The 23,448-nt window shown below is 35.9% G+C and overlaps 1 protein-coding gene across 6 annotated transcripts in view; it reads left to right on the top strand.

Annotated features, from left to right (window-relative positions):
- The window catches only part of DPY19L4 (dpy-19 like 4), a 62,247-nt gene extending 39,011 nt beyond the window's left edge, over window positions 1–23,236 (top strand). For all 6 annotated transcript variants that reach the window (XM_014841675.3, XM_014841680.3, XM_070481357.1 and 3 more), the window contains 6 exons: window positions 4,004–4,124; window positions 6,244–6,300; window positions 7,274–7,356; window positions 9,791–9,923; window positions 16,517–16,675; window positions 18,622–23,236. In XM_014841675.3, coding sequence (XP_014697161.1) covers window positions 4,004–4,124; window positions 6,244–6,300; window positions 7,274–7,356; window positions 9,791–9,923; window positions 16,517–16,675; window positions 18,622–18,786 — 718 coding nt within the window. In that variant the 3' untranslated portion in view covers window positions 18,787–23,236. The remainder of the gene's footprint in view (window positions 1–4,003; window positions 4,125–6,243; window positions 6,301–7,273; window positions 7,357–9,790; window positions 9,924–16,516; window positions 16,676–18,621) is intronic.
- Window positions 23,237–23,448: the final 212 nt, after the last annotated feature.

Genomic DNA, 23,448 nt, shown 5'->3' on the forward strand with positions numbered 1-23,448 from the left:
AGTACAAATATTGCTGTATTACAAATTTATTTTCATTATTTTATATAAATATTTCAACATAATTGGTTTCCTTTGTAAGCCCGTATATTTTATTTTATGCCTTTAAAAATGTTTTCTTATAGGGGGTCCATAGACTTTATCAGACTGCCAAACTCATGACTAGTGGGAATCCCTTTATGGAAACGTGAAACGAGAGTAGTGGTTGAGTCTAACAGTTAGCATTCCATAATGCCTAATAAGTAGGATGAAGAAATGTGTTAAACCATTAATATTATAAGTGATTCATGTTTTGAGTCTCGTCGCCTTGTAATAGTAGAATTTTGAAGCATGGTTTACCTTTTTTCCCCCTTTACTTTGTCAGTTTTATTTTTCTCTGCAAAAGAACCTTTTATCATTCCCATCATTTTTAATTATTGGATCTGCCATTTTAAATTCAAGATCCTTTTTTGAATGTCCAATCTGCATTATTCTATCATTTGTCCCTAATTCTTTAATTTACTCTCTAGACCTATAAAAGCATAATCGCCTGTTCATGCAGATAAGATGCATGGTCACCTAGTAGATGCCAGGCTCTCGACTAGGTAGGCAGTAGTGATTAAAGGGTATAAAATCTAGGGGCCCACCCCAGGGCCGAGTGGTTAAGTTTGCGCGCTTCTCTTTGGCGGGCCAGGGTTTTGCTGGTTCAGGTCCTGGGCACAGACATGGCACCAGTGGTCAGGCCACATTGAGGCGGCATCCCACATGCCACAACTAGAAAGACCCACAACTGAAAATACACAGCTCTGTACTGGGGGGATTTGGGGAGAAAAAAGCAGGAAAAAAAAAGAGTATAAAATCTCTTTCTTTTCAAAGGCTTCCTATTCTAGATAAGTAAACCAAGAGTTAGAGCAAAATAAAGTACTATGGGAAAGGTATACATAGGGTCCTTTGGTCAGCTAGAAGAGATGTGCTAACTCAGTTATGGAGGGTGGGTAGGGGAAGTCAGTTTAAGGAAGATTTCCTAAATGGGGCAACAGTCTTGAGAGATAAATAAAGATTGGCCAGGCTGTCGGTTTTCTCATGTGCCTCTGTGTGTGTGTGTGTGTGTGTGTGTGTGTGTAATAATCTGGGTAGGGGCCAGCCCCATGGTGGAGTGGTTAAGTTCACTCGCCCTGCTTCCGCGGCCCACGGTTTCACCAGTTCGGATCCTGGGCACGGACATGGCACCACTTATCAGTCCATGCTGAGGTGGCGTCCCACATGCCGCAACTAGAAGGACCCACAACTAAAATATATAAATATGTACTGGGGGGATTTGGGGAGAAAAAGCAGGAAAAAAAAAGATTGGCAACAGTTGTTAGCTCAGATGCCAATCTTTTAAAAAAAAAAAAAAATCTGGGTAGAAGAAGTGTTCTTTTGGAACTAATAGTATGGAATGAGTATGAGGGAAGTAGCAAGGGATATGTCTGGAAACATAAGCAAGGATCAGATCAGATTTTTTAAGCAGAAATTTGACATGATCAGATATGCTTTTTAGTAAGATCTCTCTGGCAGCAGTGATTAAGAAAGGTTTGAGAAAAATAAGGTTAGAGGAAGATAAACCAGTTAAGAAAGTGTCACAATAGAGTCTAGAAGCAAGGAACAGTGGAGATGGAGGAAAGGGGCCAAAACGAAAATTTTGGGGAACTGGAAACTGAATAAGTAGTAGTAGGGGCTGTGGTGGAGGGACACTAGGAAGAGTTGTAACTCAGAAGCCAAAGGAGGAATTATTAAGTTCCTTAAAATTTAAGTTAATTTTAAGTCCTAGAAAAGGGTGCAGTTGTACCAGGAGGGAGAAACATGTGCATTATGGGATGGAAACACTGATTGTTCTGCAAACTCTGGCTGAAACATTAGTCATATTTAGAGAAGTAGTAGGAGAAGAAACTGAAAAGGTAAGTCGAGGCCATATTTTAGAGGGTCCTGAAAACATTTAGATGAGTTTTCATTTATTTCAGTAGGCACTGGGGAGCCAATAAAGATTTTTGAACAGAAAATGTCTTTATCATAGTTATGTTTGAAGAAGATTCATCTGGCATTTGGTGGAATTGGAGGAGAGTCTACAGGAAGAGATGTTAATTAGCAAGCTATTGCAGTAAAATGGTAAGGAAGGGATGGATAGAGAGAAATCAGTGGACTTGGTGCAATGGTCTAATGTCTAGAGCAGGGGGTTTGTGTTCCAGGGGATGTTATATACATATAATTCAATGTGAATGGTGTCTCCTAGCTATAAACCAGACTCTAGTATTGATTCTGCTGATTGGAAGAATGGGTTGATATTTTCAAAAATGGGGAAGTTAGGAGGAAAATACTGGTTGACCAGAGGAAACTAATGCAGTTCCTCTGTCTTAGCAACGTGTATTCTGTATATGTCCACTATTTCTCTCAAGGCCCAAGTCAGTATGCATTTTTTTAAAACTTTCAATAAGTACATTCTTCTCAAATTGGTCATTTTGCTTTCACATAACCCTAGACCGTAAATCAAATTTTTATACCTATTTTCTAATTGTTTTCCAAATGTTCAGTTTTATTCCATCGTGATAAAGATCTCCTTGAGGTCTGTAGCCATGTCTTATTTTTATTTTTTCCACTCCAGTACTTTGGTCAGCCTGCAGTGTATGATCAATAAATGTTTATTAGATGAATGAATATTACTTTGTTTTCCCCATTCCATAGCTTTGCTGTTTTATAAAACCATAATAGTTCACATTTATACTCTGTCCTTAGATTCTTCTAGTTTCCTTTGAGTTTGACATCAAGAAATGTCATGAAAGGATCTTGTTCTCCTTAGTGTTAATTACAAAAGTTATCTCCTGGGGGCCATCCCTATAGCCAAGTGGTTAAGTTCACGTGCTCTGCTTCGGTGGCCCAGGGTTACCCTGGTTTGGATCCTGGGCACAGACCTGGCACTGCTCGTCAGGCCGTGCTGAGGCAGCATCCCACATAGCACAACCAGAAGGACCTACAGGCAGAATATAGAACTATGTACTGGGGGGCTTTGGGGAGAAGAAGAAGAAAAAAAGAAAAGAGAGGATTGGCAACAGATGTTACCTCAGGTGCCAATCTTTAAAAAAAAACAAAAAAGTTATCTCCTGAAATGTTTTTCCTTGATAATCTGTAAGAAGCAATGACATCTGTAAATTTTTCTAAATTCTTCCTCTTTTACCATCACCTAGGATGATGGGTTCCTTTTGTTTCCTCTACAACTTAGAACATAAAGTAATGTGCTGTCTTCTATTTGCACAAGTTCATTTTTCTGTACACCTGGATTTATAATCTTTTTAGGAGCCCTGAGTTTTTAGTCCTTGTTTTTTAAAAATTAATCTCAAAAGTAATCATGCAGATTATAACAAACTATGAAGTGAAAAATGAAAATCCTTCCATCCCATTCCTCAGAGGTCACCACTGTTAGCAATATATTTCCAGATATTATTTTTGGCTGTACTGTATATATCTACATTTTTTTTAAAATCACCAAAAAAACAAGGGTAACAGTATACATGAAATTTCGCATTTTGCTTTTTTGTTTTTCATAATTTATTTAATTGATACCTATTGAAAGACAGTTTCTAATTTTTTTGCTATTAAAACAACATGCTGCAATTAAAACCCTTGTATGTGTTTATGTGTTTCTTTATGAACTTAGGCCAATGTATCTTTAGGCTAGATTGCTAGAGATGGGGTTGCCTTGGAGTATTTAAAATTTTTATAGGTTCTGCCAAATTGCCTTCTGAAAAGGTATAACAGTTAACATTCTCTCCAAGAGTGTAATTTTACTGCACTCTCATCTATATTAAAGCTCTTATTTCATCTTCAGTTTAGTCTTCTTGATTATTTAGGAAATGAATAACAATCTGCTGCTGAAAATTAGACGCTGAGCTTTTTCATTCTTCCCTAACATTGTGGTAGGAAAGAACTCAGAAAAGAGAAATCAGGTAATGATGGTCATAGGATATCTCCTATGTGCCTCCTTTTGTCTTTCCAGCTTGAAATACCTCTGGACTCCGTACGTGTGCATGTTGGCAGCATTTGGTGTATGTTCTCCTGAACTTTGGATGACACTTTTCAAGTGGCTTCGATTACGAACTGTACACCCAGTGTTATTGGTGAGTCATTGTTATTTTCTGTTAAGTACTTGTTTCTCTTACAATTATGTAAATGGAAACCACATTGAATACAATTGAAATAGCATGACTAAATCACATTATGACTTAGAGGCGGAAAAAGAGATCTTGTGAAAAACTTTTTTTTTTCTGATTATAAAAGTAATGCATTTGAATGCTGACAACTTAAAAAATAAAAGGTAAAAATAAAGGGAATCAGTAATGTGAGAGGCTGTCAAGAATTCATTTTTATGGTATCTTTCTTGGTTTGATTTAAAACTATGATATGTTTTCAATGTGAATAGAACATTTTCACTGTGCCTGCTATGTGCAATGTGCTTCAAATACAAAGATAAGTAAAACTTGATTAATTTCATCAAGTAGATTACAGTGTCCTGGTCATAAAAACAATAAGAAGTATTAATGGCGCTGTCCCATGGCTGAGTGGTTGAGTTCGCGGGCTCCACTTTGGTGGCCCAGGGTTTCACCGGTTCAGATCCTGGGTGCGGACATGGCACCACTCATCAGGCCATGCTGAGGCAGTCCCCCACATGCCACAACTAGAAAGACCCACAACTGAAAATACACAACTATGTGCTGGGGGGATTTGGGGAGAAAAAGCAGAAAAAAGTAAAAGAAAAGAAAAAAGAAGATTGGCAACAGTTGTTAGCTCAGGTGCCAAAAAAAAAAAGTATTGATAGAGTGCTATTGGAACACAGAGAAGGGCTATTAATTCAGCTTTTTTAGGGATTCAAAGAATACTCTCTAAACTGAGATTTGAAAGATGGTGAGTTATTAGACAAATGACGGGGAAAGCAAAGGTATTCATGGTAGAAGGAATAAACACAGGTCAGCAAAGAACATGATGTAATCAAACAAAGAAAACAGAGGCAAAGAAAAAGCATGATATATTTAGTTTTGTTGGCATATAAAATGTGAGGTGAGGTTTGGTCAAGAAATGAGACTGGAGAAGTTGAGGAGGGTAAGGTCATAAGGCGTCTGAGTTCATGCCAAGGCATAGGGAGGCACTGAGATATTTCTGTGGGGGTGTGAGAGAGTCAGACTTACCGTTTCCTCTCAGCTCACCTTTAGTTCTGTGAAGGACAGGTGTAAGGGTGAAAGACTCAAGCTAGGAAAGAGGCTGTCACCCAGGTACAAGCCACGGTGGATGGAAGTGATAAAAGCTTCTGTTTATTGAGTGCTCACCATGCTTCAGGTACTGTTTGAAGCATTTCACATACTATTTAACGCTTACAAAGACCCTATTGGCTAAATTTTATTATCTGTATGTTATGGACAAAGAAACTAAAGCTAAAACTGGTTAAATAAATTGCCTGAGATCACGTAGCTTATTATAAGAGTAGAAACCATGATTCACTCAGGTTTTTCTGACTCCGAAGCCCATTCAACTAATATTATGCTATACTGGAGTTAAAAAAGAAATAATTAGAAAAGATTAATGAGACTTGGTGCTTGATTAAGTATGGGAGAGTGAGGAAGAGGGAGAAATCATAGATGTTTCCTAGGTTTCTGGTTTGTATGACTATGCATCATGGCGTCACCAACAGACATGGGACAACAGGAAGAAGAACAGATATTAGCAGGAAGATAATGAATAATTATCTTTAATAATAGTCATGTATTTTGCAAATCTTTTTCCAGAGAAATTTAAACATTCTTATTTTAGCATTCTAGTATATTGATATATATTAGCTATTTTTCCTGTGTTAATTCATTATCTTTTTGTTGCTGCTGTTATTAGCTTTTTAGGTAGCAGTTCAGTGTTCTCTGTAAGCCTTTCATAACTTAAATTCCTGGCAAAATTGTCAAATATTAATTTGCTATTTGAAATATTACTGAGTGTTACCTTTTTTATATCCTACTTTAAATTTATACAGTAAACATGTATGTCTCACTCTGCCTTCAGCATAGTGTGTCTTTAATTCATTAGTCTTCACCTGTCTCACTCTGTGAACTGGGTTCTGTGGTGACTTCAATTTCTCTGAAACTGAAATTTTTATAACTGTAAGAATCTGTGATTGGGCATAAAGTCAGTGTCTAGTACCTCTAAATACATTCTGAAATGTATTTATCCATAACCATTTTTGTTTTAATATTTTAGGCTCTTATTTTGAGCATGGCTGTGCCCACTATAATAGGTCTCAGCTTATGGAAAGAGGTAAGAAAATCAGATTTTTATATCATTAAAATGTACTTTATCTACAAGGTAGTGATAAATTTATATATATGTGCAGTATACTTAAATTGAGACACTATTCTAACAAAATAAAGTGTAATATTCTTAGGAACTTTTCTATTTTATCATTAGGAACATGATAGAAGAGCTAAAACATTTTTAGAATGCCATCTGATGCAATTTGCCATAGTCTAATGCTGTTATTAATTCAGTTTATAATTGGCAAAAGAAATTGCTAAATAAATAAATGTTAATATTAAAAAGCATTTTGGCTTGGGGCCAGCCTGGTGGCATATTGGTTAAGTTCGTGCACTCTACTTCAGTGGCCTGGGGTTTGCTAGTTCAAATCCCAGGCACAGACCTGTATACCGCATATCAAGCCATGCTGTGGTGGCATTGCACGTACAGAATAGAGGAACATTGGCATAGATGTTAGTTCGGTGACAGTCTTCCTCAAGCAAAAAGAGGAAGATTGGCAACAGATGTTAGCTCGGGGCCAATCTTCCTCACCAAAAAATTAAAAAAAATATTTTGGCAACTCCAAAATTTAAATATTTATAAAATAATATAAATTCTTTGGCTTATCATAATATAACATGGAACTATTTGCCAATAAATCTGTGAATTATTTGACCTGGAATTTATTTATTTATTTTTAGTATGTATGTGAATGAAAGATACAGCTGCTGATTAATTGTTTAGTAATGATAAAATTATTTATTGAGTCTAGGCAGTAAATTAACTGTAAAACAGATTATTTAGAATATTTGGACCTAGAAGAATGAGCAGGTTACTGAAAGTTAGTAAAGAGATCCATAGCATTTTCTCCGTAAGGACAGAGTTGTAGTATTGTTTGTCTTAAGGTGGTCTCTTAGTCTTTTGAAATACTCTGGAACAGTTTTAAGCTTTCTAGCTACTTATACACACTTTTTGGGGATTTTGTTTTTCATTTTAGTTTTTTCCAAGATTAATGACAGAATTAACGGAACTACAAGAATTTTATGACCCAGATACAGTGGAACTTATGACCTGGATAAAGTAAGAATTGAACTGCCCAAGACTTGCTAAGCTATTAATTATTCTTTGCATGCTATCTAATAGATTCAGGGGAAATAATAAATTAATGCTTTTCCAAATTCTTCTCATAAAACTCAGGAATTTTACCCTGTGTTTTTAGGGATATTTAGTTTTTGATTGGATTTATAATTCTAATTTTCTAATTGAACTCTTCTCCATTTAAAATATAGCATGAATAATTTTGAGATTTGAGACTCTCTTCGTCAAACACCTAGAAATGTGGAATAAAAAGGAACAAATATCCTTTTATTTAAATAGTCAAGAGGATGCCTCTTTTGCCCTGGGTTGGAGGTGGATGAGTGGTAGATTGCTAATCTCAGTAACCAAGGTTAATTTTTTAGATTAATTTTAATACCCACACAGCTTTTAATGCCCTCGCAGGGACAGGAGATGTGGTCTTGGGCTTATGGGAGCAGAGAATTGTAATTGAGACACCTTTTCCCCTCCTGCAACACACACATATATAACTAAGGAGCCCTTGAAGGGCTACACCATCAGTGAAAGGACAGACTAGCAAAATATCCATCAAGGGTTAAGAAACCATGTCTTTCCTTGGTCTCAGTTCTTGGTGCAAAAAAAAGTCTCTCCTCTGAATTTCTAGCAGTGGTTCTGAATTCACATGAGTTTGTAGTTTGAAATTTCACTTTTCTAATCTAGGAAACCCCAAATCAAGAAGTTATCATAAAAAGTGGTCTGGACTGCCTGAATATCCTCAACCCAGGCTACACAGGATTCCACAAATATAGTTTCATGAAGATGAGCTCTAAGATTACAAAACACTTGAGGAAACAGTCCAACACATCAAGAATCAGATGTCATTTGTGATGAACAGCACAATTAGACCTCTAGCAATTTCTGATAATAAAATTTGTGTCAGTTAGTTTTTGCTACATAGGAGACAACCACAAAACTTTTAATGGCTTACAAATAATAAACATTTGTTATTTTGCACCACTTTGAGGGTCAGCTGAGTGGGGGCAGTGGGGAGGATTCTTCTGGTCTGGGCCAGCTCAGCTGAGACTGGATAGCTGGGCATAGCTTCCCCCATGTCTAAGGTTAGGTAGGTGTCAGCTGAGGGGTGAAATTGACTTGGCGACCTGCCTGTCATCATCCAGCCCAGGTTAGCCTGGGCTTGTTCACAAGGTTGCGGTTGTAGAGTTCCCAAGAACAGCAAGAGAGGCTAAGTCTCAATGTCAAACCTGTTTTACATCTCACATGATGTTTGCTGTTGTTCTGTTGGCCAAAACAAGGCACATGACCAGGGCCAGAGTTCCTTCCAAGAGCATAGCTATAGGGAGAAGAGTCATTGCAGCCATTTTTGTGATCAGTCTACTGCATGGATAGAGACTATGAAATAACTACATTGAAAATTGTTAAAGACATAGAAGAAGAAACTAAACCATGAAGGAGGAGTCGAAACACTATCAAAAAGGGCCGGGAAAATAAGACAAAAAGTGTTTCTAGAAACAAGGAATAGGTTTATAGAATAGGTATATAGAAATGAGAATAGGTCCTATTATAAGATCTTGTTACATAATGACCCCCCTCATATGTATAAAAATTGTTTTTTAGATCCCCCTTAACCATTGCCTGTTAATACTTTTTAGGAACTGTATTTACCATTGTGGAACACTGACTGTGTAGCTTTGTGTTGTCATTAACAAAAGAGGGAGTTACATCTGTGTGTGTGATTTACCACAATGTTCTCAGAAGCAGAACATTGGACATTTACATCAGACAATTGGACATTTATGTTACTGGAGTGTAATTATTCTGTTTCATGTTTGTTTCCCCATTAGTGGGTACTCTTTGAGGACAATGGCTGTGTACCATCTTTTTATTTCCAGAGCTTGGCACTATCTCTAGCACGTAGCAGGTGGATCCTGAATGTTGAATACAGGGAGTGAATAAACAAGTGAAGGCGTTAGAGCAGCCCTTTGGGGCCTGCTTCTAGGTTTCCTAGTCTTCTGAGTGGCATCTATCTGGGACTTTGGATCATGGCTCAAAGTATCACCATTGAGTTGACCATACTAATATAAAATAATATATTCCTGTCACTATATCCCATTACCCTGCATTATTTTTTAATAGCATTATTACCACCTGACCTGCATGTTTGTTGTCCTCCCTGTGCTCCCTCTCAAGATTAGGGATCTTGTCTCCACTGCGCCTTTTAAAAAAATGTCTGTATCTTCAGCCTTCACAATAATTCCTTGCACATAATATGTGCTCAGTTTTTTTAATGAATCCATAAATGAAATGAAATGAAAGCTGACATTGAAACTTAAGTGTACAATACATTCTAAGTTTCCTGGTATTTCAGAGTTGATATAAGTCAGTGACCTAAATAGTATACTTACCTTTTCAGTGTGTAAAACTTTATGGTTCTTTGCAGAAGGCAAGCTCCGGTTGCAGCTGTGTTTGCAGGGAGTCCACAGTTAATGGGTGCAATTAAATTATGCACTGGATGGATGGTAACAAGCTTGCCTCTTTACAATGATGACGATCTTCTCAAGAGAAATGAAAATGTAAGGCATTTTAGATTGACATTTGAATCTTTTTTATATCACTCTTTATTTTAGTATAGTTATGTAATGATGCATATGTTCCTGGTTAGCTAGGAAAATCCAACCAATTTTAGAAGAGTTAATCAACTTTAATTTTTAAAAACCTGTATAGTACATTTAACTAAGAGGAGAGCCAAAATCAAAATAGTAAGTTCCTTGTTTTATGAGTAGTATTGATATGTTTCTAGGAGAAACACTTAATTTTCCACGAAGTTTCAAGGGAACTGATATGTAATATTTCACAAAGAGAAACATTCTTCTGAAAATACCATTGTTCTTGATTGAATTATTGAAGGAAGGCTGTTAATGTCTTGATACACTTTGTATTTCTAAGCTAAAATTCTATTTCCCTGTGATTTATTTTTCAATATGGGCTGTTATAAATAACTCAGTATAACATTAGAATGGTATCTAATTACTTGTTGTTCAGAGAATATATTATTTTGAATGTTTGATATGGGTTTAAATGGTAACTCCATATATGGAGGCAATGACCAACTGAACCTGAGTTCCAAATATTCTGTTTTTCAATTTGGGAGAATTTCATAGAGCTTTTAAGTATACTCTAAGCTAAGGAAGAAGTATAGCAATATAGAAGTTAGTCTCTAGTCTAGAGATTAGACCCTAAAAATGCAGACTCTGAAATTAGAGTATCTGGACTCAATAACTGCCTCTGCCACATACTAGCTTTGTGACCTCGTGTAAGTTTTTTATTTTTTTTTTTGGATTCCCACAATGCCTTTTTTTTATTGAGGTATAAGTAACTTATAACGTTTTATTAGTTTCGGTGTACAATGTAATGATTTGATATTTGTATATATTGCAAAATGATCACCACCGTAAGTCTGGTTAACGCCCATTACCGTAAGTTGTTACAATTTTTTTTTCTTGTGATAACTTTAAGATCTACTGTCTTAGCAACTTTCAAGTATACAATACAGTATTATTAATTGTATTGACCATGCCATACACCATCCCCTGACTCATTTATTTTGTAACTGGAAATTTGTACCTTTTGACTCCTTTCATCCATTTTGCCCACTCCCTACCCCTCCCCCGACATCTCTGGCAACCACCAATCTATTCTCTGTAGCTGTGGGCTCGGTGTTTTGGTTTTGTTTTGTTTTGTTTTCAGATTCCACATGTAAGTGAGATCATATGGTATTTGTCTTTCTCTGTCTGACTTATTTCACTTAGCATAATGCCCTCAAAGTCTGTCCATGTTGTCACAAATGGCAAGACTTCATTCTTTTTTAATGGCTGAATAATATTCCATTGTTTATATGTATCACATTTTCTTTATCTCTTCATCCATTGGTGGACAATTAGGTCGTTTCCATGTCTTGGCTATTGTAAATAAAGCTACAATGAACATGGGAGTGCAGATACCTTTTCGAATTAGTGTTTTCATTTTCTTCCTATAGATACCCAGAAGTGGAATTGCTGGATCATATGGCACTTCTCTTTTTAATTTTTTGAAGAACCTTCATGCTGTTTTCCATAGTGGCTGCACCAATTTACATTCCCACCAACAGTGCATGAGGGTTCCCTTGTCTCCACATCCTCACCAAACTTGTTATTTCTTGCTTTTTTGATGATAGCCATTCTAACAGGTGTGAAGTGGTATCTCGTTGTGGTTTTTCTTTTTTTTTTTGAGGAAGATTAGCCCTGAGCTAACTACTGCCAATCCTCCTCTTTTTGCTGAGGAAGCCTGGCCCTGAGCTAACATCCATGCTCATCTTCCTCTACTTTATATGTGGGACGCCTGCCACAGCATGGCTTTTGCCAAGTGGTGCCATGTTTGCACCCGGGATCCGAACCGGCGAACCCTGGGCCACTGAGAAGCAGAACGTGCAAACTTAACCGCTGCACCACCAGGCCGGCCCCTCCTTGTGGTTTTGATTTGCATTTCCTTGATAATTAGTGATGTTGAGCTTCTTTACGTGTACCTGTTAGCCATCTGTATGTCTTCTTTGCAAAAATGTCTATTCAGATTCTCTGCCCATTTTAAAAAAAAATTTTATAGTGGTCTAAATAGTTTATAACATTGTGAAATTTCAGTTGTACATTATATTTGTCAAACACCATGTAAATGTGCCCCTGCATCCCTTGTGCCACCCTCCTCCGCCTTTCCCCTGGTAACCACTAAATTGTTCTCTTTGTCCGTAAGTTTGTTTCTCTTCCACGTGTGAGTGAGATCATGTAGTGTTTGTCTTTCTCTGTCTGCCTCATTTCACTTAACATGATGCCCTCAAGGACCATCCATGTGGTTGCGAATGGGACAATTATGTCTTTTTTTATGGCTGAGTAGTATTTCATTGTATACATATGCCACATCTTTATCCAATCATCAGTTCTTGGGCACTTAGGTTGCTTCCATGTCTTGGCTATTATGACTAATGCTGCAATGAACATAGGGGTGCATAAGTCTCTTTCTATTGTTGATTTCAATGTCTTTGGATAAATATCCAGTAGTGGGATAGCTGGGTCATATGGTATTTCTAAGTTTTTCGAGAAATCTCTCTTCTGTTTTCCATAGTGGCTGCACCAGTTTGCATTCCCACCAGCAGTGTATGAAGGTTCCCTTTTCTCCACAGCCTCTCCAACACTTATTATTTCTTGTCTTGGTGATTATAGCCATTCTGTCAGGCGTAAGATGATATCTAAGTGTAGTTTTGATTTGCTTCTCCCTGATGATTAGTGATGTTGAGCATCTTTTTATGTACCCATTGGCCATCTGTATATCTTCTTTGGGAAAATGTCTGTTCATATCCTCTGCCCTCTTTTTGATTAAGTTGTTTTTCTTTTTGTTGTTGAGTCAATACCATACTGTTTTAATTGCAATAGCTTTGTAATACAGCTTGAAATCAGGGAGCATGATGCCTCCAGCTTTGTTCTCCTTTCTCAAGATTGCTTTGATTATTTAGGGTCTTTTGTGGCTCCATACAAATTTTAGGATTGTTTGTTCTATTTCTGTGAAAAATGACATTGGAATTTTGATAGGGATTGCATTGAATCTGTAGATTGCTTTGGGTAGTATGGACATTTTAATAACATTAATTCTTCCAATCCATGAGAATGAATATCTTCCCATTTATTTGTGTTGTCTTCAATTTCTTTAATTTTGAGCAAATTTCTGAATCTGAAATAATAATAGTTCTCACCTCCCAGTTGTGAAAATTAAACAAGATAATGCACTATGCCTGAAACATAGTCAAATTTAAGTGTTAGCTGTTATTATGTACTATTAAATTGTAATTGTAGGTGCACACACATATACATATCAGCATACAAAGTACAAAGAGGGGTTCAAAAGCAGGAGCAATCAATTCTGCCTACAAAAATCCGAGTCTTCATAAAGGGCATTCCCTTGATCTGGGCTTCGAAGAACGAGTAGAAACTTGTTTGGGAAGAGAATACATATGATTCTAGGCTGAAAAAGTAACATGAATCATGAAATTTGTATGGCCATGACTAGAAAACAAAATGAGGCCAATTCTGAAGGACCTGGAAGGTCATGCTGAAAAGTTTAGACTTGCCTTTGAGGCATTTTGGAGTCATCAAAGATCTTTAATAAGCCTGGGAGTGTGGAATGCTTAGATCTGTTTGAGAGAGTTAATTTTGGTCATAGCGGAGAGAAGAGACTGAAGCAGGGGAGAGCCAGAGATGGGGAGGTCTACCTGGGAGTGATTTGGCTGAGAGACAGCAGCTGCCTCTCATTAGCATTTGCTGTACCTGATTTGAAAAGCTGTTGTCGCTTGGACTGCATGTGTATAGCATAGTTCTGAGCTTATTTTTTGTGGATTTAAACCAACTATCTCTGACAAGCCTTTGTTTCCTTTGTTGTCTTTTGATTAGTCATTTTCATAATATAGAATTTCAGAATCACATATAATTAGGTCAGAGTTCTAATTAAATTTAAACATTTTAGAGTTTTATGTGACTTGGCTATGAGAGTAGGAACCGTGTTTTTTCCCCAAACCTTTGTCTTTCTCTATAGTATCTAGTACATAGCAAGTACTGAATAAATTTCTTGTGAAATTAAAATTCAGATTGAACTCCACAAATGAGACCATATAATTTGAATAAGACATTATCTATAATTCATAACATGTGACTAATCTTTGTATAATATCCTGGCCATTGATTCTCAAACCTGGGATAATTATGCTCCCAGGGGACATTTGGCAGTGTCTGGAGACATTTTTGATTGTTCCAACGGGAGGAGGGGTTTTACAGTCTAGTGGGTAGACACCAGGAATACTGCTAAACATCCAACGATGCACAGAACAGCCTCCCTTCTGTCCCCACAAAGAATTATCTGTCCCAGGGGCCAGCCCCGTGGCCGAGTGGTTAAGTTCGCGCGCTCCGCTGCGGCGGCCCAGGGTTCAGATCCTGGGCGCAGACACGGCACCGCTCGTCAGGCCACGTTGAGGCGGCGTCCCACATCCCACAACTAGAACGACCTGCAATTAAGATATACAACTATGTATGAGGGGTTTGGGGAGATAAAGCAGGAAAAAAAAAAAAAAGATTAGCAACAGTTGTTAGCTCAGGTGCCAATCTTTAAAAAAAAAGAATTATCTGTCCCAAAATGTCAACAGTGCTGAGGTTGAGGTACCCTGCCTTAGTCTATAGTAATGTTATTGTGATTGCACAGAAGTGTTTTTTTTTTAAATTAAGGTTATGAAAGTTAACATCCTTGTGAAATTACAGTTTTACATCATTATTTGTCATGTTGTAGGTACACCACTTCACCCGTAGTGCCCTCCCCCCACCCCCCTTTTTCCCTGGCAACCACCGATCAGTTCTCTTTGTCCGTATGTTAACTACCACCTATGAGTGGAGTCATACAGAGTTCGTCTTTCTCTGTCTGGCTTATTTCACTCAACATAATACCCTCAAGGTCTATCCATGTTGTTGTGAAGCATAGAAGTGTTTTTAATGCCCCAAGGGTATGTTACAGTTCCCAAAACTTAAAAATAAATAAAAATGTATGTAAAAAACTATAAATAAATATAGGCTGGATAGAATAAAACCGTTCTTCTTGACACTTATTTAGCAAAGTGAAATGAATGAGAAACTTCTTGATTTATTAGCATTCTGTGTACCACAGAATGTTCAAGCGAGTATCTCTAGCATGTCAGTGGACATTGGACCTAAAGGTGCTGGATAGACAGCAACCATAACATGGAGTAGGTGGCTACTAATATTCAGCAAATAGACTGGGATTGTGTCCAATCTAGATTTCAAGTCTCAGTATTTAGGACAAATAGTATGTGGTACTTTTTGGCTTAACATTTGTGATTTCATTATTTTCTGAAGGGTAACAAGAGCTAGTCCAGTGTTAGCATTTCAGAAAAACTGAAAAACATTATCTAATAACATTCAGAGCTTATTATCTAATAAGGTCAGCAAAATTGTGATGAAAAAACAACACAATAAAGACTTGAGTTTTAAGCATCCTGGCTTATTCAGTATTTTGTGACAGTGGTCAAATTATTTTTAACCTTGCTGACTTTATCTCATGTATAAAATGAACATAAAATACTCTGATATACGGTAATAAAAAAGATTAAAGGAACTATTATAGCTCAATAATAAAAAACCAATTGAAAAATGGGCAAAGGCCATTTACAACATGGATGAATCTTGAGTGCATTATGCTAAGTGAAATATGTCAGAGACAGACAAATGTGGTATGGTATCACTTATATGTGGAATCTAAAAAAGCTGAACTCAAAGAAACAGAGTAGAATGATGGTTACTAGGGGCTGAAGGGTGGGGGAAATGGAGAGATGTTGGTTAAAGGGTACAAACATCTCTTGTTGACTATAGTTAATAAGACAGTATTTTATACTTGAAAGTTGCTAGGGGAGTAGATCTGAAATGTTCTCACCATTTAAAACAAAATGGTGATTATGTGACATGATGCAGGTGTTAGCTAAGGTTAGGGTGGTAATCATTTTGCAATATATAAGTCTATTAAAGCAAAACATTGTATACCTTAAACTTAGACAATGTTCTTGCCAGTTATATCAGTAAAGCTGGAGGGGAAAATGGGCAAAGGACTTGAATGGACACTTCTCCAAAGAAGATGGACAAATGGCCAATAGCATATGAATATAAGCTTCCTAAGGGCAGGAATTAAGTCTTAGTGAATATCTTTATTTTCCACAGATGGTACTCAGTATTAAGAACATAGTACGGGCCGGCCCCGTGGCCGAGTGGTTAAGTTCGCACACTGCACTTCGGCTGCCCGGGGTTTTGCCGGTTCGGATCCTGGGTGCAGACATGGCACCGCTCATCAGGCCATGCTGAGGCGGCGTCCCACATGCCACAACCAGGACCCACAACTAAAATATACAACTGTGTACTGGGGGGATTTGGGGAGGAAAAGCAGGGAAAAAAAAAAAAAAGCTTGGCAACAGTTGTTAGCTCAGGTGCCAATCTTAAAAAAAACAAAACAACATAGTAGATGCTCATTGTATAGTTTTGATTCACAGAAGTTTTAAATGTCTTTTAAAATTATTGTTTTAATTATATTCTTTCAGATCTATCAAATCTATTCAAAACGATCTGCTGAGGATATTTATAAAATACTGACATCCTACAAGACTAATTACCTAATTGTAGAGGATGCTATCTGCAATGAGGTGGGAACCACGAGAGGCTGTAGGGTTAAAGATTTATTAGACATTGCAAATGGCCACGTAAGTAACCATTTGGAAAGTTAAATCTTTTTGAGAAAACTGACTTTATTTAAACTTGTCATTTTCAAACTTTACTTTTGGAACTTAATTAAGAATATAATTAAAAGATATCAGTGGGGGAGTTTGTTAAAAGTAGTTTGAAGTATTTTTCCAATGTAGTATTTTTGAAGTATTTTTCAAAAGAAAAGTTGGATATTTTTGCAAAAAATAATAGTTTTAAATATAATTTTTCCTTATTCATTGCCTGTACTTGTGCATATTCAACATTTATAAGCAAAAGATGGCATAATTTGACTTGAATGATGATTGTAACTCATGATAATCTCAAGAGCAGTTGCATTGTCATGTTTTAGGTTGAGAAATGTTTTATAATTTGATACATGGCTAGAAAAATTGTTTACTAAATTATCACTGTCCTGTATATTGAGTCCCTGTTAGTCACAAAAATTAGTGTATTCAGAGCCACTTTAGTTGTTCAGACTTAGCTGTATCTTAATTTTTCATTGATTTCCAGTATTTTACAAGCTTTCTTACTTGTCAGCCTGCAGTGTATATACGGTATATCTGGCAGCTAAGAAGACTGACAGGGAGGTTTGTATATCTGGTAATCAGTGTTGTCTGCAATGGGTTACCTTTGCTCCTGGGAAAGTTGGGGGTGGAGGACTTTAGGGAAAGTTTAGTAGGGCATTCTAAGTTGGAGCGGCATATTCTCTTCAGGTTGCAGCCAAGATTTTTGTCTGCTCCTTCCTAAATAGCTCTTTGCCTTATCATCCCAGGCCAGTTGGAGGTGAGAAATTAGTTTTTATAATTTCCATGTTTCTCTTTCTTCATGACCCCTTAATCTCGTAATATAAACGTATTCTATTTTCTGCTGAATGTATTTTGAATTTTCTCTGTTGGCACTTGATGTCTGTGATCTTTGGCTTAATTGGTGACAAAATGAAATTTCATTAAACATCAGGTATTCAGTAATTACTACTCTATTGGTTCCTATCTGGAGCCTTTTTATTCTGCTCTTAGCTACCTTTTTGCTCCATTTTGAAGATCAGGTTACTTCTTTCATGTAATGCCAGGCACAAGGACTTAAAGCTAATCCGTTCTTTTAAAGTTGGCTCTCTGACATCTTTCCTAGACATTGGAGTAATATTTAGTGTTTTATTATAGAAAAACCTTCAAGCTAGCTAAGCTGTCTTAGTGAATATCATTAAAGTGAGAATGTAAAGATTTGCACTGAATAAATCGTGAAAACTTACTTGCTTGCTAGATAATTGTGAGTCATTTCTACACAAAAGGAGAAGAGTTTGAATATACATTAAGAATAGAATGTTCGGGGCTGGCCCTGTTGCCAAGTGGTTAAGTTCGCATGCTCTACTTTGGCGGCCCAGGGTTTCACCGGTTTGGATCCTGGGGGTGGACATGGCACCGCTCATCAGGCCATGCTGAAGCGGCGTCCCACATAGGACCTACAACTAGAATATACAACTGTGTACTAGGGGGCTTTGGGGAGAAGAAGAAGAAGAAGAAGAAGGAAAAAAAATGGACAACAGATGTTAGCTCAGGTGCCAATCTTTAAAAAAAAAAAAAAAGAATATAATATGTTCATTTCTCAGCCTTGGTAGGCTTCATGATAAGATTCTTCACAGGAATGATAATGGACTATGGAGATACAGCCCTCTAAATTTTAGGGTTAAATCTTTAAAAAATTGGCAACACTTTATATTGGTTTCTCAATCTCAATGGGAAGCTCAAGAGTCTAGTTGACATGTGACTCTTATGAAGAGGCTTCTATTTGCTTAACAATGTGAGATGTTTGCTAAACAACGTAAGATAGTCCATGTTGAGTAATAATATGTGTTTTCATATAAATATAATCATTTATACATTGATTGCATTTCTCCTGTAAGTTTATTAAGCTTTTTAATACTATGTTTCATATCTTTTGATAGGTGGTTTGTGAAGAAGGTGACAAGTTAACCTACTCAAAATATGGGCGATTTTGTCATGAGGTCAAAATTAACTATTCTCCATATGTGAATTATTTCACTAGAGTATATTGGAACAGGTCTTATTTTGTATATAAAATCAACACTGTGATATCCTTTCAGTCTTGAAAAACAGCAGAGTCTTCATTTCGAAGACTCATACCACCTGCAGCAAAATGCGATTTTCTTCAACCACTGTGGCATCTTTGGAAATCAGAGTATGGACATTTGAAATGTTACTGCTGCTTTTCTCCTGCTCTTAACTGGATCCAGAGTTCTGTGAGGAACAGAAGAGCGAGCATCACTGTCCTTTGGTAAAGTGTCAAATCTACCACTCTGCAGTAGTCCAGCTGGGTGTTTTCCTTATTGTTACGTGGTCTGTCAAGATTTTACCTTCTAAACCATTGTAAAATTTTCCTCATAAATCTTCATTCTGTCAGAACATTTATCTTGAATTTGAATGTGTTCAAGGTCAGAGTATATCTCTTAAACATAGCATTTAATAAATTCTTAATGTGATATAATTTTAGATTAGAAGAAAAGAATTCTTACAACTCAAGGTAGTTTCTGAAGATACTTCATGGGTTATAATAGAATTGAAATATTACAATAAAAAACTAATTTAAATGTTAGCTGAAAATATGTGGCATTTAAATTAAAATGAAAATTAGATAAAGGAAAGTGCTTTTAAGGATATTCATAAAGATATACCCAGGTTTTCCATGATATTGCTGTCATCGTCTGCTGCTTATATAAATGAGCCCTTTCTTAGTACTATATGGTGCATGATATTGCGTTTTATTATTTTATGACTATTAAGTGGTTAGCTTTTTTCGCTTATGCTCATAAATTTGATACCAACTTAATCATGATAAAACAATAACTATTGTTATCTATATATTTTTTAAAACAGACATTTAAAAGAATGCCGTTCAGGTTTTTAAAAAATATGGATAGAGGGTATATAATCTATTCACATGTTTTCTACTCAAGGTTAAGTAAAAAATTAAATCTTTTATCAGAATAAGAATATGTACACTAAAATGAGCAACAGTTTCTGGAGATATGTGCAGATGCTGTTAAATATACCTCTGCATACAGTTATATTTATTATAAAACACAAGTGCTATTATTTATGAAACTGTTATATAGTCGTCGAAATTGAGACAAAATGACAATTATAATAAATTTCACAGCACAGTTTCACAATCTAAATGCCATGTTCCTTTAAGTTAAATGTTTTCATATTTTTAATCATTTATTAAAAGAAATTTTAAAATGATTAATTTGACCTTATAAAGAGATCCAGGATAGATGTATCATTTTAATAAGATGGGATGCATGTTTAGGTTTAGTCTATACACTTGTTTAATGAACAAGTTTTCAAAATTTTCACTTATTAGAGTGCTATAAAAATTAGTTTCATTACTCTAAATTACTACATTAAAGGGAGCAACTTGCGTTATCTTTATTTTCTGTAATATATATACCTATTTTAAAAGTACAAAACCACATGCATTCTTAGACTAGTCTAGGATGCTTTGCTTTTGGAATTTTAAGATTGTTGAATGGAGGTGTCATATCTGGTGCATTAGTTTTATTGGTTCTCATTTCATGCTTTTGTATAATTTTTAACAATTAAGATCACTACAGGCAGGGTATTTCAGGTTCTCTGTACATCTGAATAGTGAGTCACTAGTATTTAGCTTCAACACTTATGAAAATATTACCACAGTTACCTAAGTACACAGTGAATAGTCACATGGTAGTACTGTGATTAGAGCATGGAAAACGATGTAATTTAAAAGTCCCTTTCCCTATTTTGAAAAGAAAAATAGAACAACCTCCTTTCCATGTAAAATGAAATATTTAATTGAATTTTTATTGATTTACGTTATGATCAGATATGCTGAATTAGTTTTGATTATTGTTTGTTTTGGGGGGGTTGTTTTTGACATAGTAGTTTCTTTTGCTTCTGTCAACTTCTTTCTTTTTTTTTTTTTTTTAAAGATTTTATTTTTCCTTTTTCTCCCCAAAGCCCTCCAGTACATAGTTGTGTATTTTTAGTTGTGGGTCCTTCTAGTTGTGGCACGTGGGACGCCACCTCAGCGTGGCCTGGTGAGCGGTGCCATGTCCGCGCCCAGGATCCCAACCAGCCAAACCCTGGGCCGCGGAAGCGGAGTGCGTGAACTTAACCGCTGGGCCCTGGGACCAGCCCTCAACTTATTTCTTAAATAAAATAGATTTAGAGAAGGCTTTCATTGATTTTTTAAATCATGAATTTTTCATTCAGCATCAGTTGAAAAGGAAAGTGTGATCTTTATTATAGAAATAATAATATTAGATGTGAGAGAGAAGCTTATTTGCTTCTATTTTAGTTCTAGTTAAAACAATAGTACTAGAAAACTTTGAGTGAGGAGCATTTAATTAATTCCCTTACTTTTTCATAGAGTAACAAATGATTAAGAATTGTGCAAGGAATTCCATTTGGGTAACTTATGGTGGTTATGTATGACAATAAAGATCTGCTCTGAAAGGAGCCAAGTTTATGATTTTTGGGTAGAAGGATTTCTCAAGAAATAGAAAATGTACTTTGCCCTTGATGTTGCAAAACCATTGAATTAAGTGCCTTAACTTCTTTATTTCAAGCTTTACTTTTTATTTTCCAAAAAATATTATCCATTTCTTTCTTTCCATGAGAATACTTTTGTAACGTTTTCCTCATCATTAAGCACAGAGAGAGAATCCTCACTAGGCTACTTTTACTGTTAACTTTAATTCATTAGTAAGCGAGCGTTCAGGGTAGCAATGGGATTTCTAGCCTGCTAAGTTTAATTTATCTAGCTTCCCAAATGCCAAACAATCCAACAAATAAAACTTAATTGATAAAGTATATGATATTGACTGCTGGTTTATATTTTTTCTAACTTTAGCATCTGCATCTTGGTGCTTTTTTTTAGACTGGTAGGGTTTTACAACCTAGGCAGTATGTATTGTACATCAGAACTTTTTTCTTCATTGCTTTCTTTGTATATAGACAGCATGTTTTTTCAGGATATTAACCCAAATCGTTGATGGCCTCAGTGTTATGGCACGCTTCTGTACAGTCCAGATGGATTTAAGGAAAAGCAGAACTGGAGGTCAGTGTGTTTGTTACATGTCAGGGCTGAAAAATATGCTTTACAAAAAAATTACTGATTTCTTGAAGGGCACATTGAATAGCCATTTTATTAAACTTTCGTTTTTGAGAAATTCCTTTTAGTCTTTTTCTATTTTTGAACTGTAAAACATTTTGATGCCTTTAATGGATAAAAGCAGCACCTCTCTGTCAAATCAGTGGAGTTTCTAAAAGTTGTATGTAAGTCAATTTTTTTGTTAAGTTTATTTTAAATGCATGAATATTTAAAGGGCACATATTATGAATTAGTCTGTGTATTGAAGAACCTTTTGTAAAGTACTTTCTGACTTACATGTCAGTGTATTCTCTCCATTTGTCCAGTTTTTAAAATATAGTCTCTATTGTTGCTATTTGCTAATATTTTTAGATCCCAGTATGTATTAAATTTACAGCTCTGAAAAGTTACAAGTAACATTTAAAAATTTCTTATTGAAATAATAGCTCATTAGTAAGTTTTTGAATGTGTAGGGTTAACACTTTAAATAAAATTAGATGTGAAAAATGCAAAGGCATGTATTTGACTCAACTATTTTCTGTCCCTTAAGGTTTCTAACCATTATACTTACTGGTTTTCCATAATAAAAGAGGGCATTTTAGAACCAGATTTGCTGAATTTAGCATAAAGACATCTTTCAATCATTTCTGTTTATAAGTCTCATATTTTACAGCTTTTTTTTTTTTTTTAAGATTGGCACCTGAGCTAACAACTGTTGCCAATCTTGTTTTTTTTTTTCACTTTCTGCTTTTCCTCCCCAAATCCCTCCAGCACACAGTTGTATATATTTCAGTTGTGGGTCCATCTAGTTGTGGCACATGGGATGCTGCCTCAACGTGGCCTGATGAGCGGTGCCATGTCCGTGCCCAGGATCCAAACCAGCGAAACCCTGGGCCGCAGTAGCGGAGCACAAGAACTTAACCACTCAGCCACGGGGCCGGCCCCTGTTTTACAGCATTTTAATCTTGACGTATATAATCCTATGTGCAGTTCTGTAAGAGATACACTGAACATCTGACCACTGTATTTAATGGAATAATAGTATCAGAAAGAAACATGCATTCCAGACTTATAGTTTGAAATATCTCATAACCAACCTTTCATATTTTAATAGCTTTGTACAGCCATTTAACAAGGACAAATACAATTGCTTCATATCATATCTATGACAATGTATATTTAGATTAAATGCATTCCTTCTGTAACTAAGGTTCTATCTTTGCAAAAGAATAAAAGTTAATTTCAATAAATATTAATAATTATTAATCCTTTAAGAGAGTTGGGTTGTAAACTAGTTTACTTAAGATTTTGTAACATTAAATGTACTTTTATCAAGAATGAAATGATTTATTTCACGCTTAATTACACTCCTTTTGTTTCCATAATAAAACTTTTTAGAATTTTAAGTTGTCTTTTATTTATATATGAACCTTTTTTGTTACACTTTATTGAGACAATTCAAATACCATACAATTCACCAATTAAAAGTGTACAATTCAACAGTTTTTAGTATGTTCACAGAGTTGTGCAATTATCATCACAATTAATTTTAGAACCTTTTCATCACCCCAAAAAGAAACCCCATACCTTTTAGCTGTTACCCCCATCCACTCCATTC

Source organism: Equus asinus, chromosome 12 (genome assembly GCF_041296235.1).
Source record: "Equus asinus isolate D_3611 breed Donkey chromosome 12, EquAss-T2T_v2, whole genome shotgun sequence".
Classification (NCBI taxonomy): Eukaryota; Metazoa; Chordata; class Mammalia; order Perissodactyla; family Equidae; genus Equus; species Equus asinus.